The 21,659-nt window shown below is 36.8% G+C and overlaps 1 protein-coding gene across 8 annotated transcripts; it reads right to left on the bottom strand.

Moving 5' to 3' along the window:
• Positions 1-764: 764 nt before the first annotated feature.
• On the bottom strand, positions 765-10,136 carry LOC110653834 (centromere protein C). 8 transcript variants are annotated; one of them, XM_021809627.2, is made up of 13 exons: positions 9,889-10,135; positions 8,973-9,178; positions 8,792-8,880; positions 8,595-8,697; positions 6,730-6,962; positions 5,804-6,585; positions 5,625-5,724; positions 4,893-5,002; positions 3,648-3,756; positions 3,081-3,187; positions 2,209-2,317; positions 1,964-2,071; positions 765-1,450 (listed from the first exon to the last, which is right to left on the bottom strand). In XM_021809627.2, exons 2-13 carry the CDS (start codon positions 9,098-9,100, stop codon positions 1,323-1,325), a joined length of 2,106 nt encoding a protein of 701 aa, XP_021665319.2. In that variant the 5' UTR covers positions 9,101-9,178; positions 9,889-10,135; the 3' UTR covers positions 765-1,322. The 8 variants fall into 8 exon arrangements, 5 of the variants coding, with proteins under 5 accessions (XP_021665319.2, XP_021665321.2, XP_021665320.2 ...); XM_021809629.2 differs by having other exon boundaries at positions 2,209-2,314; XM_021809628.2 differs by having other exon boundaries at positions 8,973-9,129.
• Between the last annotated feature and the right edge of the window lie 11,523 nt (positions 10,137-21,659).

Raw genomic sequence — 21,659 nt, 5'->3', positions numbered from 1 at the left:
TTGACATTTGATTTGATTCGATTTTCATTTCTTGGCTATTTTTTTAATTAATTTGATTTGATTTAATTAAAACTAAACTGATGAAGTGCATAAACCTAATATTATTCTTCTAACTTGGCAGGTGCAATCAGAAGTTTTTTTTCCTTTTGAGTCGTCACTTTATTCCTATTATTTTTTCTCAGGGCAAGGACAAACTATTCTTAATCTTTTTCAGATGAATGATTCAATGAATTGAGTACACTATAAAATAGTGTACGTATTTCCTTTTATAAATTCTTGAACTACATCAATAAAAATAATTTGGGAACCTTGTATAATTGTTAGAGAAACTTGTATACTTCGAAAACCAGTGCACTGAATAATTTCAAAGGGCAAGAAACTAAGAACTTTCTAATTTGAAAGCCATGGCCAAGCAATTGGCTTCTTTTCTTTACCCACAAGTGATTCCTCCTCTGATAAAGCGCAAATGTGGAAGTGAGTTGGGGAGATTTGTAGTAATCTAGAGGTAAGTTAAGTGGGACAAACGACAACCTGTTATAGAAATTTATAAATATTCAAGGTCAACCCATCACTAATGCAAAGTTATAGTCCAATTTCTGAGATAAATGAAATAGAATGTAAATTTTCCCACAGTTTATTCGCATGTTAAAATCACATCTGTCAATGAAGCAAATACCAGCTTATCCAGGCATTTTGCCAGAGAAAATAATAGAGGACTAGTTTTTAGCCCATGTTCGGAAGGATGCAGTGGTTTAAGACTAGCATTGAAAACATCAATAATGATCAAATTAACAATGGCTATTATACTAAATAACTCAACAATCATTGCAAAAGTCGAAAAACACCTGAACAGAGCCCCAACTTTGTGGGCTGGTCCTTCGAGGTTCAGGATCCTACATCGGTTTTTGGATAAGTGCGGGCGTGTACTTGCAAGGTTGGCACACTTTTGTAAAAATGCCATGATTTTACTAAGGAGCATGTCTCTTCCTTAAGCCTATGCTTGCATATTTATCTCCGATTAAAAAAAAAAACTTTACATATGATCAGATTTGTCTCACAAATGTTGTTCAGCTTTGCTGCTTTAGGATGGTCTATGAAAAGAAACATTTTGTTAGTGCACCAACTACACGACGTGTATGAAAGAGACATTCTTCAAACAGCCACATCATGAACATCCATACAAGTAAGGGAGTTGAAACAGATTCAGACAGCTGAGCATGCAAATTACTGCTAGGAAATGTAACTATGAGTTCATGGATAGGACACTAGGTTGTTGCACATCCACGTTGTCCACTCAGTCCATAAACATAATCATAATCATCTCAATACAGAGCAGCTTGTTCAACCAGATCTTTGTATTCATCAGAGACAAAAGATTTCACCTTCATGGTGGGTTTTTCTTTATCTTTTTGTGGAGACTCGTATTTTATCCCAATTATAGTTGCCAAACCTGCAACAAAGACATAATTCAATTTTAAACTTTCAAATATTTGGGAAACCTAATCACATATGGGGAGTATCCAGTCTGTTATTTTTTTTATTTACAAAAGAATTCATGAATGAAATCTATAGAGTTTTTGGGGCATTCATATTTTGAAGTCTCAAAAGATAACTACAAGTTTATGGTTATGAGTGACTATCTTTTGAACAAATAAGTCAAGCTTCTTCACCTTGCAAATTTTGTGACACATTTAAAAATAAATTGTTAAAAATATTTTATCATATTACTGGTTTTGATAAAAAGGTTTAATCTGAAAAAACAAAATTAATAACAGCATGGTACATGTTATGGGTGAGTAATAGAAACAGAAGGCATTCCATCACTGATCCATTTGGACATCACAGAACACCAATTTTTAAACAACTGGAGTAGAAAGATCTTGCCGCAGTCAAACTAATATCACACATTGTCATAAACAACAAAATTACTTGTGCTAACAAATCTGAAGAAGAAAGTACTCACTCTGATGAATGCGCCCATATAAAAATCTTTCGCCTTTCCAATACTCCAAAGGTCTTGACCTGATCCTGGTGCTTCGTCTTACCCCAGTTTCCCATGACATACCACAACCTATAAAAGCAAGAATAAAGTCTTAGCAAGAATAAAGTCTTAGCTCAATAGCTTTGAAACACAAAACACACAGATGGCATGCAGCAGTGGTAGCAGGAACACAGTAAATGATGTAAAGTTAATGCTATGGTAAGAACCTGCAAGGCTTTGCCTCCCAGAGAGAACTTTACTCTTGCGTTCTTTTCTTGGATTTGGTTTTGCTTTGATTCTCTCATTCATTGATATCACAGAGGATTCCTGAATCTGCTGTTGCCCAAGAATAGCAACAAATTTTACACAGAACCAAATACCACCAAATGAAATAGAATTATAGAAGCTTACAATAACAGTTCACAATTCCTAAGCCTAAGTTTCTTGTACTGATCATAATTATTTTTTGTTTACATGCTTTAGAGTTGCTTGAATATAAAAGAAAACATCTCAATCAGTTGACAACAGATGTCATACATCTATTATAGTCACAGCACGGGTTTCAAACCTCTGCAATGATTTCATTCCAGTTATCTGGAAAGCCAGACAGAATAAGATTGACCAAGACATTCAAAACTTATCTAAACATTAAGCTGCACTCAGTTCAGATCATGTCTTCAGCTAGCGGATCATATAGTAAAGACTTCAACCACTGACTATAAATGCTTGCCAATAGCTAACAGCACAGGTTACACAGGGAAAATTACTCAATGAGTAAGTTCAACCTAATAGATTATTATCTCTAGTTACCACTTAACTTTTCATTTGAAAGGCGTGCTTTGGATTTTTTGTCAAGACATCCCATTAAAATGAGAAATCTAATTAAAATAGAAGGTCCAATGTTTAACAAAAGAACAAAAGGAACACTATTTACTTGACAGGGTAAAAATATAGTTGAATAATTAAAGACCTCATCCTGCAAGTATGAATTCATGATTCCTAAGTTCAGCACATTTCAGCAACTCAAAATGTAACCAAAACTCTTAAAAAGACAGACCTGAGCACCAAACAAATAGAATGACTGAGAATAAATATGGACCTCATTGTGGCGTTCTGGAGAAGTGGCTTGGGTTTGTTCTTGAGTAGTGTCATGGATTTGATCTGAAGTGCTGTCCTGGCATTTATCGCACCCATCCATTGCTTGGTCTTCAATCATTGCAGAAAAAGAAATGAAATATGGCACAAAATCACGTCAATGACAAATTGACAATAACTAAATTCCCAGGGCAGAAGGTATTCTGCTGCAACACATGACAAACAATAGTTAGGTGATAACATTAAAAACTTATGGTTGACAAATCTTAAATGCTTACAATTTCAAATTCCATAATGTCACTTTACAAATTATAGTTCACAATCTGTTGATAACCAAGCCAGGTCAGTATGATTTGTTTTGCAGACGTATTCTCTTTCCATATAAGTGAAGAAGTATACTTTTCATCATAGGTTCTTAATTGTAAGGCAACACATGAAAGCAACACATCAAAATATTCCAGCACAATAACTAGGGAAAAGAGAGAGAGAGAGAGAGAGAGAGAGAGAGAGAGAGAGAGAGAGAGAGAGAGAGAACACTACAGGATGAAAGACTTAATGCAACAGTAAGCACCTGCAAGACCTTGCCTTCTGGACTGTGCTGTATTATATCGTCCTTTGTGTGGATGTACTTTTGTTTTTCTTTGCTTCTGTATTGATACTGCAGAAGGTTCTTGAAATTTCTGCATTGACAAAAACAGATAATAACTTCTCTAGCATGTAGCACACTAATTCAGTTTTTATTTTGCTCTGTGACCACCTCTTTTTTTATCTTGTTGACAACGCGTGTATAATTTACAAACAATGCCGTATCTATAATTAATTAAACTAGCAGAAATTTAACAATTGTTAGTAAACAACAAATAATTTATTCTACTTTTGATCGTTTAAATAGTTCTCATGCTTCTGGAGTTACTGGACTATAAATGACATAATCTTGCATCAGATGACAATTGATGCCATATTTACATGCATTACACTCTGACTAGCAGACATGTTTATGGCCATAAAAAGAAATTATAAGGAAACCTCCTCAATTCAAGTTGGCAAAGACCTTTCATTGAGTGTGAGTGATACAACAATATATGTGGTCTTTTAGTCACATGCAATTCAAGATCAGAATTGCCCTTTTAGGTTATTTCATGACATTTGGATTGCTTTGATTCCGTTTTTGTAGATAGCCAGACAGGATTAAAACAACCAATACAAATATAAGAAATTAAGAATCAGTTAGATATCAAAACTTCCATCAGTTCAAACAATGGACTCAGCTAATATAGCAAATAGAGACAACTTCAACCATTTATCAACAATATGTGCCAAGTGCCAACTTCATCACAAGCTAATGACAACAGCATGTTTTAAATAACTGCTACTACAGACTAGATGAAGCACACTCAGTGTGGAACTCCTCATTTACTTCAGTTGACCTAGACTTGCAGTAAAAGTAGGCTAACGGCAGTTGTCAGAGAAGTTGAAAATGGAGAAGTTCAAGCTGGAAAGTTTTGCATTAGTTAGAATTATTTAATATTTTGCATTTCTTTTCATATCTTTTAACTTGAGTGAGGTGTAATGCAAGTTATCTATATAAAATAGGCAGTACAGATGTTTAACAAAAAGACTGAAGGACACAAAAATTCTTATAAGAGAAAATAATAATATCAAAAATAAATAATTAATTAAAGAACTCCTCCTACTGAAAGAAACACATGATTCTGAGCTTTGATGAATGTCATGAACAAATGTACAACTGAAGTTTTAAGTGCATAGACACCAAATGTCAAATTGAATGAAAGAATGAACAAGAAGAAATATAAACCTCATTTTGCTGTTCTGAAATAGTCTCTTGGATTTGTTCTGGAGCACCATCTTGAATGTCAGCACATCCATCTAATGCACGTTTTTTGCCCACAGCAAGATTTGATTGGCCTACCAGAAAAAAATAAAGCATGAAACCATAAGTTGAAATGACAAACATCATGTAACAGAAAAAGTTTAGAACAATCAAAGTCCCACTGCAGAAGCAAAGTATCCAGTGCCAATACATCTTAATCCATTACTGCCTTGCAAATTTGTGGTGGAAGCTTGTTAATGCATCACTATAAAGTATAAACATAAAATCTTCAAATTCCAAAAATGTCATTTTACAGAAATAGTTTTTAGTCCACTGAGAACTAAAGCAGGTCAACGTGGTTCATTTTACAAACACAAACTTCTTGTCTATGTAAAAGGTTTAGAACTACAACTTGTCATGTAATGAAGCAATTGCTACCCATCCAGTTCTTCAAAATCTTGAGAAATTAAAAGTTTATTATCCTATTCTCAGATTTGACTATGAACCAACTTGAAAATAATGCTTTTGTTATCACACATTTATCAAGAGAAAGAAACATAAGATTTTCATGTGGTATAGGCTAGAGGAAAGAGAGAGATAGAGAACATCAATTGAGAGCTGAGCAACCTTGTTACTGAATAGCTCAGTCATTTAACTTTTTGTAAATTGTATCTAACCAGTACATCTCATCCAGTAACCACAGAGAAATTACTATACCATGCTTATTCTGAATGCTGTTTGACATTTCCACAGGACAGTCATCTGTTTTTTGATCAGAAGGCACAGAAGCCACAGCTTCCCGCATCACATCTTCCACCTATATTGTTGCAGAACCTCACAGGATAACATTCAAGATAAAAACTTCAAAAATGATGCAAATATAAAAGAAAACTCACGATGTCCTCTAGTTCATCGGGTCCATTTGCTTGACGATTTACAACAGCATCAGCTTGACTTAAATTCTCATTTATGACATCATAATCCATACAGACATTATTATCCTCCAACTCTAAACCAGATTCCCTAAGGCCAACCCCATTGCCAGACGCAAGTCTAAGAGAACGTTCATTCAAACATTTCTCAAATGAACAAGTGAAATCTCCAACTGCCATAGTTGAACTCCTATCAACAATTGTGCCATCATCTTCTTCAGTTGTTAGAGAGTTCAACTCAAAAGAAATGCACAAAGTCTTTTCCACATCAATTGGATCAGAATCTTTATTAATGTCTTCAACAGGAGAAGCATTTCTTGCTGATGGTTGGCCAATATCAACAGTTGAAAATGGATCGCTTGATAGATTTGGCTGAAATATAACTTTCCTCAATAATGATAACGAAGCCAGTGGATTTTTTGGTGGAGTAGGTGAACCAAAACTAGGAACAGAACTTTCTGCATTCTGCAGCTTCATTGGAGTAATATTCTTTGCTCCATTCAACAAGTTGTGTATGTCTGATAATACATTCCTATGCTTTGGCAAGTTTACTCCAGATGCCTTGAAATTAATCCTTTGAATATCTGGCAGCTCAGGAAGGCTTAATTTTTCTATGTGAAGAGGTTTGATCTGCAAGCGGTCTTGTAATAGATTGATTGCCCCATCCCCTTCTAACTCTTCATAATGATGCAAAAGGAATTCATCCAGAAATTTATTAACGCTGTTCTCAGCCTCGACTTCTGAATCTATATGGAAATAATTAATATGCTATCAGGCATTTATCAGGGAAATGAAATACAAGATTTTCAAATAGTAGGACAGGTCTTCAAGGGAGAGAGGGGGAGAGAGAATTGGTTTATAACAGTGTTCATGAAGCAGTATTCACTCACCATCTAGTTCCATTTCTTCTGATGCAACACTTGCTGATTCTGTTTGTTGTGATGCATCATTTGTTGGTTCCAGTTGTTGTGATGCTGCATTTGCTGGTTCTGTTTGATGGGATGCAACATTTGGACATGCATGTTCTTGTTGTGGACCACAACTAGACAGAATGTCTTCCTCAGAGGTTTCTTGGGAGAGCATGGTTGGATAGAGATGTTTGTATTTTGCCATGCTAGATCTCCTGAGATGTGGAAAGATATGATATTAAGAAGATAAAAACTAAAAGGAAAACCCATTTTCAAACCATTTAACTTCTCAATATTTGTCTATTGAGTACCTAGTTTTCAATTTTTTTTGTCATTGAGCCCACAAACTCTCCAACTTATGAGAAGTGAGGAGTTAATCTAACAGGAATTTTTTTATGAAACAAAGGGGAAATTTATTAACAGTGGTTTTAAAAATATACAACTCAACTCAACTCAACTCAGCCTTTATCCCAAAAATTTGGGGTCGGCTATATGGATTCGCTTTCTCCACTCTGAACGATTTTGGGTTAAATCCTCAGAAATGTGTAATGCTTCTAGGTCATGTTGTACTACTCTCCTCCGAGTCAATTTAGGTCTACCCCTTTTTTTCTTTCTATCCTCTAACCTAATATGCTCTACTTGTCTAACTGGAGCCTCCATATGTCTACGCTTCACATGACCAAACCACCTCAATCTCCCTTCTCTCAACTTATCTTCAATTGGCACCACTCCTATCTTTTCTCTAATACTCTCATTACGGACTTTATCTAGTCTAGTATGGCCACTCATCCACCTTAACATTCTCATCTCTGCAACTCTTATCTTAGATACATACGACTCTTTCAGTGCCCAACACTCACTACCATATAACATAGCCTATCGTATGGTCATGCGGTAAAATTTTCCTTTCAATTTATTGGGAATCTTACGATCACATAAAACTCCCGTGGCACGTCTCCATTTCAACCATCCGGCTTTAATACTATGACTAACATCCTCCTCACATCCCCCATCTACTTGAAGTACTGAGCCTAGATATTTAAAGTGATTACTTTGGCGCAGTATCACTCCATTCAAACTAACTCCATCCCTATCACCAGTTTGGCCTTCACTAAACTTGCAATGCATGTATTCTGTCTTCGTTCTACTTAACTTAAAACCCTTTGACTCTAGAGTACTTCTCTAAAGTTCTAGCTTTCTATTGACTCCTTCTCGTGTCTCATCTATCAGAACAATATCATCCGCAAACATCATGCACCAAGGAATACTCTCTTGTATATGTTTCATCAGTTCATCTAAAATTAATGTAAAAAGGTAAGGGCTTATGGCTGATCCTTGGTATAATCCAATTAAGATCGGAAAATCTCTTGTGTCCCCTCCCACTGTGCGCACAATAGTAGTTGCTCCTTCATACATATCTTTCAATACTTGTATGTACCTAATAGATACCCTCTTTTGTTCTAACACATTCCATAAGACCTCTCTTGGAACACTATCATAGGCTTTCTCCAAATCAATAAAAACCATGTGTAGATCTTTCTTCACATCTCTATATTTCTCCATCAAACTTCTAATGAGAAAGATCGCTTCTATAGTTGAACGACCGGGCATGAAACCAAATATATAAAAAAAATTCATGGCGTAATGGACAGCATGCTTAGATTGGAAAGTTCGCAAGCTTAATAGCATACTATTGAAAAATAGGGGCCCAATAGACAAAACTCAAAAAGTTCAAGTGCTTGATGATGGGTTTTGCCGAACTAAAAATGCAATAAATACACACACACCAAGAGAGAGAGAGAGAGAGAGAGACACACACACACAAAAATAGGCAATAACAATCATACCCCGGAATTCCCAGTCGTTGAGACCGTGGAACCATGAACACATTGTACTGATCAGAATCTGTAAACACATGGCCAGTCTGCTTGGCTATTTCTTTTTTAGCATCTAAAAGCAATCACAAAACAGCATAAACTAGACTTCAGATACAAACAATTGGTTGGCACATGGATCGTTGCAGACAACAATAAGTGCAACTCACTTTCAAGCCTTTCGTAAGCCAAGAAGAATTCCTCTGGACCTTTCAGTTTATCAAAGTCCAAAGTTGGCTCCAAATTCACGGTAGGTTGACTGTCAAATACAGAATAGCATAATTCACTTATATTTCAGTTATCAGTACGTTCATTAACTTTACTTTCTATTTATGATGAATAAGCTTTTACCTTATATTAGGAAGCAAAGAAAATCGAGGACGCTTACGACCTAACCCAGGCCTTTGTCCCCGGGGAAATTCCACAGCTTTTTCAGCAACAACATCATTTTTGTGCTCCAACGCTACTTCACTGGTCATTTTTGCGTTTGGAACAGATGTAGTATTATCTGAAATAGTTTTTGCCTGCTCTATAAGCTTACCAGGATTTTGCACAGGCTGAAAGTTAAACATAGCATAAAGTTAACAAATGCAAAAATTTTAGTGGGGAAAATCAATCCAGAACAATCATCATTTTAGTGAACCAGACTTTTCAGTTCTTCCCAGATAAGGAAGAGAAGCAGCATAATATTCTGCACTCAATTGTATTTTCTGAGCAGGTACGCAAAACCTAAACTATGAGCTTACAAACATCTGAGGAAGCAGTCTTTCTCATAAACATTCAATTCCATATAGAATTAACATCCCGTAGGACATGGAACAAGTACTTTAATTAAAGCTACACATGAACCCCAAAACCAAAACCAAGAAATCTATAATTTTCTAAGCAGAGAGAAGTGAAGCAGCGAAAAAAAAAATGTAGCTAATCAGAAGAAAATCTATAAAATCTATGTTAGGCTAAATTAATAGAAAATTTAACTAAATAAGCCCTAGGGATATAAAATAAAATATCTACAGTTCGACTAAGAAATAAACATCTAAAACCCAAAAGTGCATCACATTTGGAGGGAAATCGAATGGACCTAAAAATGGAGCATAACTTGGAAAAAAATTAATAGAAATTCCTATTAAAAAAACTGAAGAGATCTAAAAAATGGGAAAAAAATCAGGATTCCATGCAATTTTAAATGGAAACAAAGAAATCGCTGATATGGGGCTCAAAGGGAAAAAAAAAAAAAAAGAGAAAGCATAAACGGAGAGGGAAGTACAACGGATTTGAGGAAATTGTGGATGGAGTGAGGATCGTCGAGATCGAAGGGCTGAGGACAGATTAGGAAGAGACGCGAGTGTTCGAGGAAAGAGAGACAATCCCCTTTATCCTTCTAGCGGATCCTCCAGAACCGTCATTGTAAATTTTTGCTGCTTTCAAGCAAGCGTAGGGGCTTCGGGAGAGAGCCAATTCGAAAAGAGGGAGCAAGCGGGAGGGTCGGTGAGAGCACTGTGATGTGGCTTCTTTTTTTTGGGGAAGTTTTATTTTGGTGCTTTCACGCTTGACACGTGTCACACCTCTGTCGATAAAATTTTTGAGCAAATTTCAAATTTATCCCTTAACAAGTAAAGCAATTTTTACAATTTCAAAAAAAAAAAAAAAGAGACAAAAAGCAATTTTTACCCTCAAAAAAGTAAAGTAACTCTCACTTTTTGTTATGCTAAAGAGGCTTAATTTTTAGTTAAAAAATTAAAATATTATTTTCTTGTAATTTTTAATAAAAAATAATTTTTTATTTTTAAATACTTAAAATTATTTATCATAACAAAATTATTTTTATATCTTCATACAATTAATTAAAAAAAAAACTTAAGAACATTACAAATTTGTTCATCTCCTCTCTCTGATGAGCAATCACAAACAGCACCCAAGTTCATCCATCCAATAAGGCACAATATCAATCAATGTGATAAGACACTAAAAAGAAATGCAGATGAAAGAAATTGATTTAATCAAGTGTCTAGATACAATTAGAACCTATCTAAGAGCACATTAAGCATCAGAATATGACAAGCAATGTGATCAGGTTGCTTGAATCCAAGTTCTTACAATAAACAGAGAAAAAATTTTTCATAGCTCGCTCATTCTAATGGTGGCTGAATTTACTCTCTTTCTCTCAATATGAGTCTGATCTGAAAAACCCTAAAATGAAGAAGACAAATATATATAGGTGGTGCCAACAGAATTCTGCCTATATAGCACTATAGGACAAAAGAAATGTATCTCATTTCCCTTAAAATGTGGCGGTAAGAATGGATAGAAGCTTCTAGATTTGGGACCACAAGGAAAGGCTTCATTCTTCATGTGACAAGTGGCACAATCTGTTCACTTCTTATTTCAAATGGCTAAGTCACCTCAAGCCATGTGTACAAGTGAGATGGCAGCCAAGTAATTATGTGAGTGCCATGTCGCCACTTGGATATTGATGTGGCACATGTCATTACTTGGATGTTGATGTGGCACACGTCACTACTTGGATGTTGATGTGGCACCGTGTGGCATGCCATGTCACTACTTGGATGATTACGTGGCACCCTGAGGCATGTCTCCATTGCTGATTTGGGCTAACATGATCCACTTGATCTCCAATAGTAAGCGTGATAGTCCCATGTGATTGGCATAAGTCTCCTGGTGCCTCCAATGCTCAATGACCAGATTTTGAAGTTCCCTTGCCCTTGCTCTAGTAATGGGGCCACTGAACAATGGAAGTGATTTTGGCGGCTCCTAATCATCTCCTCCTTTTTGAAAGAATTCGTCCTCGAATTTAGACCTGCATCAACAAAAGGAGATAGATCAAAAATATTAAATGAGTTACTAACACCATACTCACCAAGCAGTTCTATATTGTAGGCATTGTTATTGATCATTTCCAACACCTTAAATGGACCATCACATCGTGGATGTAATTTTGACTTTCTTTTATTAGGAAACCGATCCCTCTTGAAATGCACCCAAACCAAGTCACCTGGTTCAAACACAAGTGCCTTTCAGCCTTTGTTAGCATGAGTTGCATATTGAGCATTTTTCTTTTCAATTTGCATTCTAGCTTGCTCATGCAACTTCTTAACCAATTCAGCTTTTATTCTTCCATCAAGACTATCAATATGATCAACAGGTAATGGTGACAAGTCTAATGGTGTCAAAGGATTATAGCCATAAATAACCTGAAAAGGTGAAAACCCAGTGGAAGAATACACAACACGATTATAAGCAAACTCAACAAAAGGCAAGTAATCTTCCCAACACTTCAAATTCTTTTGAATCACAGTACACAATAAAGTGATAAGTGTTATATTCACTGCTTCAGTTTGTCCATCAGTTTGTGGGTGACAAGTAGTGGAAAACAAGAGTCTAGTGCCTAGCTTAGCCCACAACACTTTCCAAAAGTGACTTAGGAACTTAACATCTCTATCACTTACAATTGTCCTAGGTATGCCATGTAACTTGACAACCTCTTTAAAGAACAAGTCAACAATATATGTGGCATCATCTGTTTTATGGCAAAGTATAAAATGTGCCATTTTGGAAAATCTATCAACAACCACAAATATGCTATCATGTTTACGTTGTGACCTAGGCAACCCCAATATGAAATCCATAGAAATATCAATCCAAGGTTCCTTAGGTACAGGTAATGGTGTGTACAAACCACGTGGCATACTCCTAGACTTGGCATTTTTACACTTAACACAATTAGAACACAACTTCTCCACATCTTTTCTCATTTTAGGCCAAACAAAATGTTCTTGCAATATGTCCAAAATCTTAGATACACCAAAGTGACCCATCAAACCACCACTATGAGACTTCAAAACAAGCAGGTCACGTATAGAACATTGAGGCACATAAAGCTTATTCTCTTTAAATAAGTACCCATCATGTCTATAATACTTTTGGAATGCACATTTCTCACAAGCATCAAACAGACCAGCAAAATCATCATCATTAACATATAAATCCTTCATGAACTCAAATCCAAGCAACTTTGCATCAAGAGTGGATAATAGTGTGTGCCTCTTAGAAAGAGCATCAGCAACAACATTCTCTTTTCCCTGCTTATATTTAATTACATATGGAAACATCTCAACAAAAGCAACCCATTTCGCATGCCTTTTACTCAATTTATTTTGACTCCTAATATGCTTCAAATATTCATGATCAGAATGTAAACTCTTTGTTCCACAAGTAATGTTGCCAAGTCTCCAAGGCTCTAACTAATGCATACAATTCCTTATCATAAGTAGAGTAATTCAAGGCAGCACCATGCAATTTCTCACTAAAATATGCAATAGGTATTTTCTTTTGCATAAGAACAGCACCTATACCTATACCACTAGCATCACACTCAATTTCAAACGTTTTATCAAAATCAGGCAAGCTCAACAATGGTGCAAAACACAATCTATCTTTCAATTCAGTAAATGCAAGTTCTTGTTTCTTCTTCCACTCAAATGCAACATCTTTTTTAATAAGTTTATTTAAAGGAGCAGCAATATAACTAAAATGAGGCACAGATCTCCTATAGAAACTAACCAATCCATGAAAACTCCTAACTTTAGATGCATTTTTAGGAGTTGGCCAGTCCCTAATGGCTTTGACCTTCTCTTCATCAACTTCAACACCCTTGCTACTCACAACAAAACCAAGAAGACAACTTTTTCCAAGTAGAAAGAACATTTCTTTGCATTCGCATATAATTTCTCATGTCTCAGCACATTAAATACAAGTATTAAATGATGCAAATGCTCATCCATGTCTTTGTTATAGATCAAGATGTCATCAAAATAAACTACCACAAATCTGCCTATGAATGATCTCAACACATGATTCATCAAATGCATGAAAGTGCTAGGTGCATTAGTGAGTCCGAATGGCATTACCATCCACTTATACAAGCCATACTTAGTTTTGAAAGTAGTTTTCCATTCATCTCCTATTTTCATTCTAATATGATGGTAACCACTTTTCAAATTAATCTTAGAAAACACACATGCACCAAACAACTCATCAAGCATATCATAAAGTCAAGGTATGGGATGCTTATATTTTATAGTGATTTTGTTGATGGCTTTACAATCCACGCACATGTGATAGCTTCCATCCTTCTTTGGTACAAGAATCACCGAAACAGCGCAAGGACTCATGCTCTCACGCACATATCCCATTTCCAAGAGTTCTTCCACTTGCCTGTAGAGCTTTTTTGTTTCTTCTGGGTTACTTCTATAAGCAGGTCTATCCGGTATGGGTGCCCCCAGAATAAGATCAATCTGGTGCTCAATCCCTTGAATGGGTGGTAATCCAAGTGGCAACTCCTACGGAAAGACATCATTATACTCTTGCAACAAGAAAACAGCACCACTAGGCAAATTGTAACACCCTCACTATAGCAATTTTGTACATTCTACTGTTTCAGTGACTGGTGTCTGTCCGAACAACTAGAATCCCTTGAATGGGTGGTAATCTAATTGGCAAATCCTCCGGAAAGACATCATTATACTCTTGCAACAAAAAAACAGCACCACTAGGCAAATTGTAACACCCTCACTATAGCAATTTCGTACATTCTACTATTTCGGTGATCGGTGTCTGTCCGAACAACTAGAACATTTGGAAAAACATTTAAACAAAAGTGAGGAGCCATAATTAACTCAAATATTAATAAGAAAAATTTAGAAAAAATTTTAGGAATAAAATACAACCAAGTTAAATGAGCTGGTGCCCTAGCGATGAGTAACCCAGTGGGAAGTTGCGGTCCTCGCAACTAGGAGCCCTAAACCCGGGAGAAAATTCATAAAATAATTTTTGAGACTCCAGAGAAGAGTCATTGAGGTTTCTATAACATTAGAATGCCAAAAAATTCTTAGAAAATTTTTTCGATCGGTATAGATAATTTTAGCTCATTAAGCTAAACGGAAGACATTTTGGTTATTTCGTCTTTAAAAATGATTTTTGATCAACTTGTCCAATTAAGTAAATAAAATATAATATAGAAAATATGAATAAATATTGCTTAGAAATTAAATTAAAAATGAGTGAAGAAAAGAATATTGAAAATGGAAAAAAATAATTTGAAATGGAAAATGGAGTTATGACATCACCTAGATGATGTCGTAAATGTGAAATAAAAATTGTCCACCAATTGGACTTTAGCAAATACACTTAAGAAGACATAAAAAGGGATAAGAAAAGAAAAAAAAATGTCATCTTCCAACTTGTGCAGCCACACCATAGAGAGAGAGAGAGAGAGAGGAAAGAAAACCTCCATGGAAGCTTTGATCAAGCTTGAGTTCACTACCCAAATCACTCCAAGACCCTAGCTTTCCTTCACAAATATTTACCCTTACACCTATAGTAAGTCTTGGGCAGTAAAAAGAAAGAGAAAAAGATGAGTTCTCAAGCTTTGGAAATTAGCTTAATCAATGTTAGTGCCAATTAGTCTTAATTACTTTGTATATACATCATGGAGAACATGAATTGAGTATGAAACTAAGCTAATTTAAATAAAATTTGCATGGATGAATTTCACTAAATTTTCGCAGCTTTAGGGTACATTAGGTTTCCTTTAATTTGAATGAATTATAGTTGTACATGGCTGCCATTGAATATGAACTTGATGCCTTAACTCATAGATTGCATGTATATGAAGTATTGAAGTTGTTGGAGTTAGGGTTTAGGGGAAAACTTGGGATTATGCTTATGTGTTGGTAAATGGAAGTTCTAATGGTCAATTAGTGACCATTTGGCTAAGTATAATGAGGAATTAAAGTGAATGGTAGCTTGGGATTTGAGGTTGGGTGTGCTGCCTTGAGTGTCCTGCAGGTCTGGATATGAGTCCAGCATTTTTGGGCAGCTATAACTTGGGTTGTGTAGGTTCAATTGGTGCAAGGCCAATTGAAAATGAAATTAGGCACATAATGACACAATTTTGTTGAAGGAACTCTATCTAGAAACTAAATATAGGATGCCCTAAAAATTGACCAAATCCGGGCGACTTACATTCTGCATGAGCAAAATGACCAAATGAACAGTGTTCATTCATTTAGTCATAACTCAGTGTAGAAAGGTCTAATTGACCTGAATTTTATACTGATAGAAAGTTGAGATATAGCCCTATAACTTTCATGAAGAAAATAAACCCAAATTTTGACCATAACATGTCCAAAAACTGACCTGTAGTCAGTGTATAAAAACTACAGAATTGATTCTGTCTAGAAATTTTGGAAAAATTACAATCCGGCCAATTATGATGTTTAGGCCATAACTTGAGTTACAAAACTCAAAATGGAGTGATTCAAAAAGTGAAATGTAACTAGACACAAGAAGGAACAACTTTGATGAAGAACATTTAGCCAAATTTTCACTGTATAATGGTCTAATGGAACAGTGAACTCTACCACCCAAAACTGAAATTTCTGATTTATCCTCTATTGGTTAGAAGTATGGATTGGCAACTAATGCCAACACTTTTGAGAACCAAAATGTGGTAAATTTATGTGATTAGGACTCATGTAGCTATTATACATTGGAAAGTCAATAATTTGACCTAAATACTAAAATGAATAGTAACTTTACATGTAAAGCATAAAAATTCAATCAATAACTTTGAAATGTGCCCTAGTACACTTAGTAAGATTGGTTTGGATAAGTTGGCATGCCAATAGGGTTCAGTTAGCAGTACTGCACATGGCATTATGCCATTCTATGATTTTATAGCTTTTAGCCATTCTGATATTATGGTGATACTTGCCTTGTGCCTAATAATTATTACAGCTTATTAGCTATTCTATTGCACACCGGGAGATACATATGTAACCGATGGTGTGACAGCCCGAGGTACTTGGTACCCAGTGCCAGTTTACCCGTTTATCCAGTCCAGTCATCCAGTATAGGTTACTTGGGCAACTAAAAATCAAAGTTGATAAATTTAATGAAATAATGAATATAACGAGTATCAAATAAATAAGACTATAAATAATTATAAAAAATTTATCTGCATGAGATATCAATATGCACACTGCATATTTATTTTCTTTTAGTTCTTTTTATTTTATTATTGGCACCACTAAGCATTATTGCTTAGCACGTTGCTTTTTGCCATGCATAGGTACTGGAGATACGGAGCGCGATCCCAGTAGACCCTAGTCAGGGTGAGAGTCAGATCTACTAGTGTCCTGTGTCACCTCTCAACTATAGTGCATTGGTAGGATGCTAGGCTATATTTTATATTTTGTGTTTTGTATTTTTGTAAATTTTGTAATTAAACTTTTATTTTGTCATATATATTAAAACTTATGTGATTATGTATTAATGAAATTATCTGTAAATAGTGTTCATAAATGAAAGTTGAGTATTTATTTATGATTTGAGTATAAATATGATGTGAATTGAATGATTGGAAAGTTTGAGAAATTGATGAGAAATTGTTGAAAATTGATGTGATAATTGGGATTTATGGAATAGAATGATTATTGGAAGTGTTTTTCACAGGTTCCGAAGAACTGTTTTCTCCATTTTTAGTATTCTATAAAATTTTCGAAACCTCAAATTAATTTATAATTTCAATAAATGACTTAAATAAGTCAAATCTCCCAATTTGCATTTCATCATCATAAAGAAATAAATTAAGGAAGGATAAAAATAATTGAGATAAAATATGGAGTTCTGGTATACAGTGTGGCATATTTTGCTCGGCTATACTGTAGACGGATAAGGGGTGTCACACAAATTGGGGTCAAGGTCAGAAATACATAAATGTGCCTCTTTGTACAAAACTACACAAAGAGGTCTCTCACAATGTAAAGCCTCCCTCACTTCCTTTCCTTTCACAAATAAGCTCATTCTTTTCTCACGGCTCTCCTTTTGCCCCGAGCCCTCACTCTTTTTTTTTTTTTTTTTCTGTTACTTCTTTTGCTTTCACACTCCTCTCATTTTTTTCCCTTATCAAGCTCGGCCTCTCTTGATTTTTCTCTCATACTCTCTTTTCTTTCTTTCATGGATTTCATAATCTTCATTTGATCTTTATGAATTTGGGAAGGTATTAATGGAGTCAAGTGATATCGGCACCCATCCTTCACCAAGGTGTATTTGTTCTTCCTCCCATCATGCAAAACACTCATGTCATACTGTCAAGGTCTTCCAAGTAAAAGGTGCAAAACAACCATTGGCACCACATCACAAACAACTTCATCATAATACTTCCCAATGTTGAACGGAACAACCACTTGCTTCACCACATTCACCTTGTTGCAATCATTCAGTCATTGCAAGTCGTATGGTTTGGGATGTTTAGTTGTCACGACCCAACCTATGGGCCGGACCGGCACTAGGACCTAGGCCAGCCTAAAGCCCCCGAGGCCCGTAGTAAGCCTAACTGTTCATTAACCCAACTCTAAGGCCCATTTGGGCCCAAATTCAAGAAACCAAACGGACAGAGTCCGGCCATAAAATGGACCTTTCAACGAGGAGTTTTTGACTCATCCGACCTGTAAACACAATAAATACTCAATTGGGGAGCTCAGCTCACCCTCCACATACTCATATCATCATAAAAACATATGGGAGCTCAGCTCCCTCATCCAGTCCATCAAACATGCATATCATTATACGTTTACAGGTCCAACATGGTAATAATATTATAGACCAAAATTAAATAAATACTTTTAACACATGCGGAAATTCTAAGATTTAACCAGTTTACACAAACATTAATAATTGACCTGCGAGGGAGAAAGCAGGTTAACCTCAAAGAAATATCCTCCTGTGGCCTGTAAAAATTTTTGAATAGGAGTGAGCGTTCGACTCAGAGAGTAAAATATCAATTTTAACCATAATCTCTATAACTATCTAAAACTAATGCACCCTGTAGAGTGAAATGCATCATCAACAACATTTTCACATCATATCATCAAAAAGGTAATTTGGAGCACTCACGCACCCTGTAACATCAATCATAATATATGGGAGCTGATCCCCTATACAGCTCTCTTAAATCCAACCTGGTGCCAGCGAAGAACTCAGCTCGGACTTCCACTTAATAACCAAATCGAGGGTCCCAGCGAAGAACTCAAGCCGTGACTACCCCTCGAAGGATCGGGTCCCAGCGAAGAACTCAAGCCGTGACTACCCATCCTATCCATAGTCCACACCACATCACACGCACGCCAACGCACGCACACTGCTCCAAATTACCGCAACAACATTCATGGCACTTTAACAGTTATCAATGCAACATAAATCGTGCCTAGAGTTTAACTACATAAATATATGCATATAAGTGATGCATGGGCATGCTGAACATATAATAATATCGAAATTATAATTAAAATTAATATTTTACTCACAGACTTGACGACAATCACTGTGGCGGCTGGGCGGAGGAAGAAGGCTGTCCCGGCTCACCTGACAATTATATTACAATTATTTAATACAATTGACTCAATACAATTCAAGAAAAGACCAATTACGTCCTAAGTCGTGCCGAAAATCCAGCAGAGTCTCCCCTATACCTAGGACCTACCCAACCTGCAAAAGGGTTCAAAACACACTTCTATACTCACAATCCATATATCCACAACTCAATCATATCACACAGCCCCTCCTGGGCCCATCAAATCAATCATCCATCACAGTATGTAATATTTCAATTTAGTCCTTATAATTGACCATTTTTGCAAAAAACTGCCCAAATAAGCTCTAAAAATTCTAAAACATTGCCCCGCGGTCCTTAGCAATATTACTAAGCTATTGCAAAAAGAATCGTAATTTTCTAAGCTACCACGAATATTTTATGGATTTTTAATCCTATTTAAGCACTAGAAAATTACGAAAAAGCAAGGTTCGGGTTTACCTTTGTCGATTCCGACTTCGAGAACGCGCTCGGGATGCCTGACAATGGTGGGGTAGCCAAAACCTCGATCCAATTCGGAGACTTTTCCGATAGCTGGTCTGTCTGGCCGAAAATTCACAGATCCGGACAACTGTCGAATTTCCTCGAATTGAGGATACCTACACGAAGTCCAATAATAATATATAAAAAAATCAGGGGTGTTACATTCTTCCCTCCTTACAGAAAATTCGTCCTCGAATTTTACACAAGGCAGAATAAAGTACATTATTACACATTGAACAGATAAGGGTACTTGCTACGCATGTCCCGTTCTGACTCCCAGGTGCACTCTTCCACTGACTGGCTCCTCCACAAAACCTTAACCATAGGGATCTGTTTTGATCTTAGTTGTCTCACTTGGTAGTCCACTATGGCTACAGGTTGCTCCTCAAATGTCAAGTTCTATTACATCCGACTGTAGTACATGAGAAGGATCGGGAATGTATTTCCTGAGCATAGAGATGTGAAACACGGGATGAACGTGAGAGAGGTTGGGTGGTAGCTCCAACCGGTAGGCCACTGCTCCAACTCTATTAGTAACCTCAAAAGGTCCGATATACCGAGGTGCCAACTTGCCCTTCTTTCCAAATCTCATGACTCCCTTCATTGGAGAAACCTTCAGGAATACATAGTCGCCCACTGCAAACTCCACATCCCTCCGTCTGGGGTCTGCATAACTCTTCGCCATCTTAAAGCCGTCCTCGCGTTCTCGATTAAAGGAACTACCTCTGAAGTGTACTGCACTAGGTCTACATCATGCACCTTCGCTTCCCCCATTTTTCTCCAACACAGAGGAGACCTACACTTTCTTCCATATAATGCCTCATAGGGTGCCATCCCTATGCTAGAGTGGTAACTGTTGTTGTAGGCAAACTCCACCAAAGCTAGCTGCTCATCCCATTGACCTCCAAAATCCAAGACACTCATGCGAAGCATGTCTTCCAGTGTCTGGATTGTCCTTCAATCTGTCGAGGGTGGAAAGCCGCATCAAGTTCAATCAGGTGCCAAGTGCCTCCTGCAACTTTCTCCAAAACCGAGAAGTGAACTGGGGCCCTCTGTCAGATATTATGGAAGCCGGAACTCCATGCAATCTGACTATTTCTCGAATGTAGAGCCGGGCATATTGTGCCACAGAATATGTAGTCTTCACATGTAAGAAGTGAGCTGATTTGGTTAGACGGTCTACAATTACCCATATCGAATCATATCCTCGTGTGGTACGAGGCAACCCAGTCACAAAATCCATAGTAATCATTTCCCACTTCCATTCTGGGATAGGGAGCTCTTGCAGCTTCCCTGACGGTCTCTGGTGTTCAAACTTCACCTTCTGACAAGTCAAGCACTTGGACACAAAGTCTGCTATGTCTCTCTTCATGCCATTCCACCAATAGTTATCTTTCACATCATGGTACATCTTGGTGGAACCTGGGTGGACACTGTACAGGGTATAGTGTGCCTCTCGCATGATTTCTTTCCTGAGATTGTCCACATCGGGCACACATATCCTAGAACCTTGCACTAGGGCGCCATCATTGGCAAATCCAAACTCACCACCTTCACCTTGCTGTACTCTTTCTATGATCTTCATCAATTGTTGGTCTCTGTGCTGGGAAACTCTAACTCTGTCCCTCAAGTCCGCCTCACCAAAAGTGAGCCAACAATACCCTCATCCGAAAGATCTAGGATTAAACCTTGATCCATCAACTCATGTACCTCCGAATCAATGGTCTCTTCTCTCTTTAAATGTGCGCCAAACCGCTGTAAGATTTTCTCGCCAAAGCATCTGCTACAACATTGGCCTTCCCAGGGTGGTACTGGATGGTGCAATCATAGTCTTTCAGAAGCTCCATCCATCTCCTCTGTCTTAAGTTTAAATCCCTCTGTTGGAAGATGTACTTCAAACTCTTATGGTCGGTGTATATCTCGAACACTTCACCATACAGATAGTGTCTCCAGATTTTTAGTGCAAAGACTACAGCCGCCATTTCCAAATCATGGGTGGGGTAGTTCTGCTCATGCCTCTTCAGCTGTCTTGAAGCATAAGCCACTACATTTCCATTCTGCATCAAAACACACCCTAGGCCAACTCTGGAGGCGTCACAATA

The sequence above is a fragment of the Hevea brasiliensis genome, chromosome 1 (genome assembly GCF_030052815.1).
Source record: "Hevea brasiliensis isolate MT/VB/25A 57/8 chromosome 1, ASM3005281v1, whole genome shotgun sequence".
Taxonomy (NCBI): Eukaryota; Viridiplantae; Streptophyta; class Magnoliopsida; order Malpighiales; family Euphorbiaceae; genus Hevea; species Hevea brasiliensis.
The sequence above is the reverse complement of the archived record's forward strand: the minus strand, read 5'-3'. Positions and strand labels throughout refer to the sequence as shown.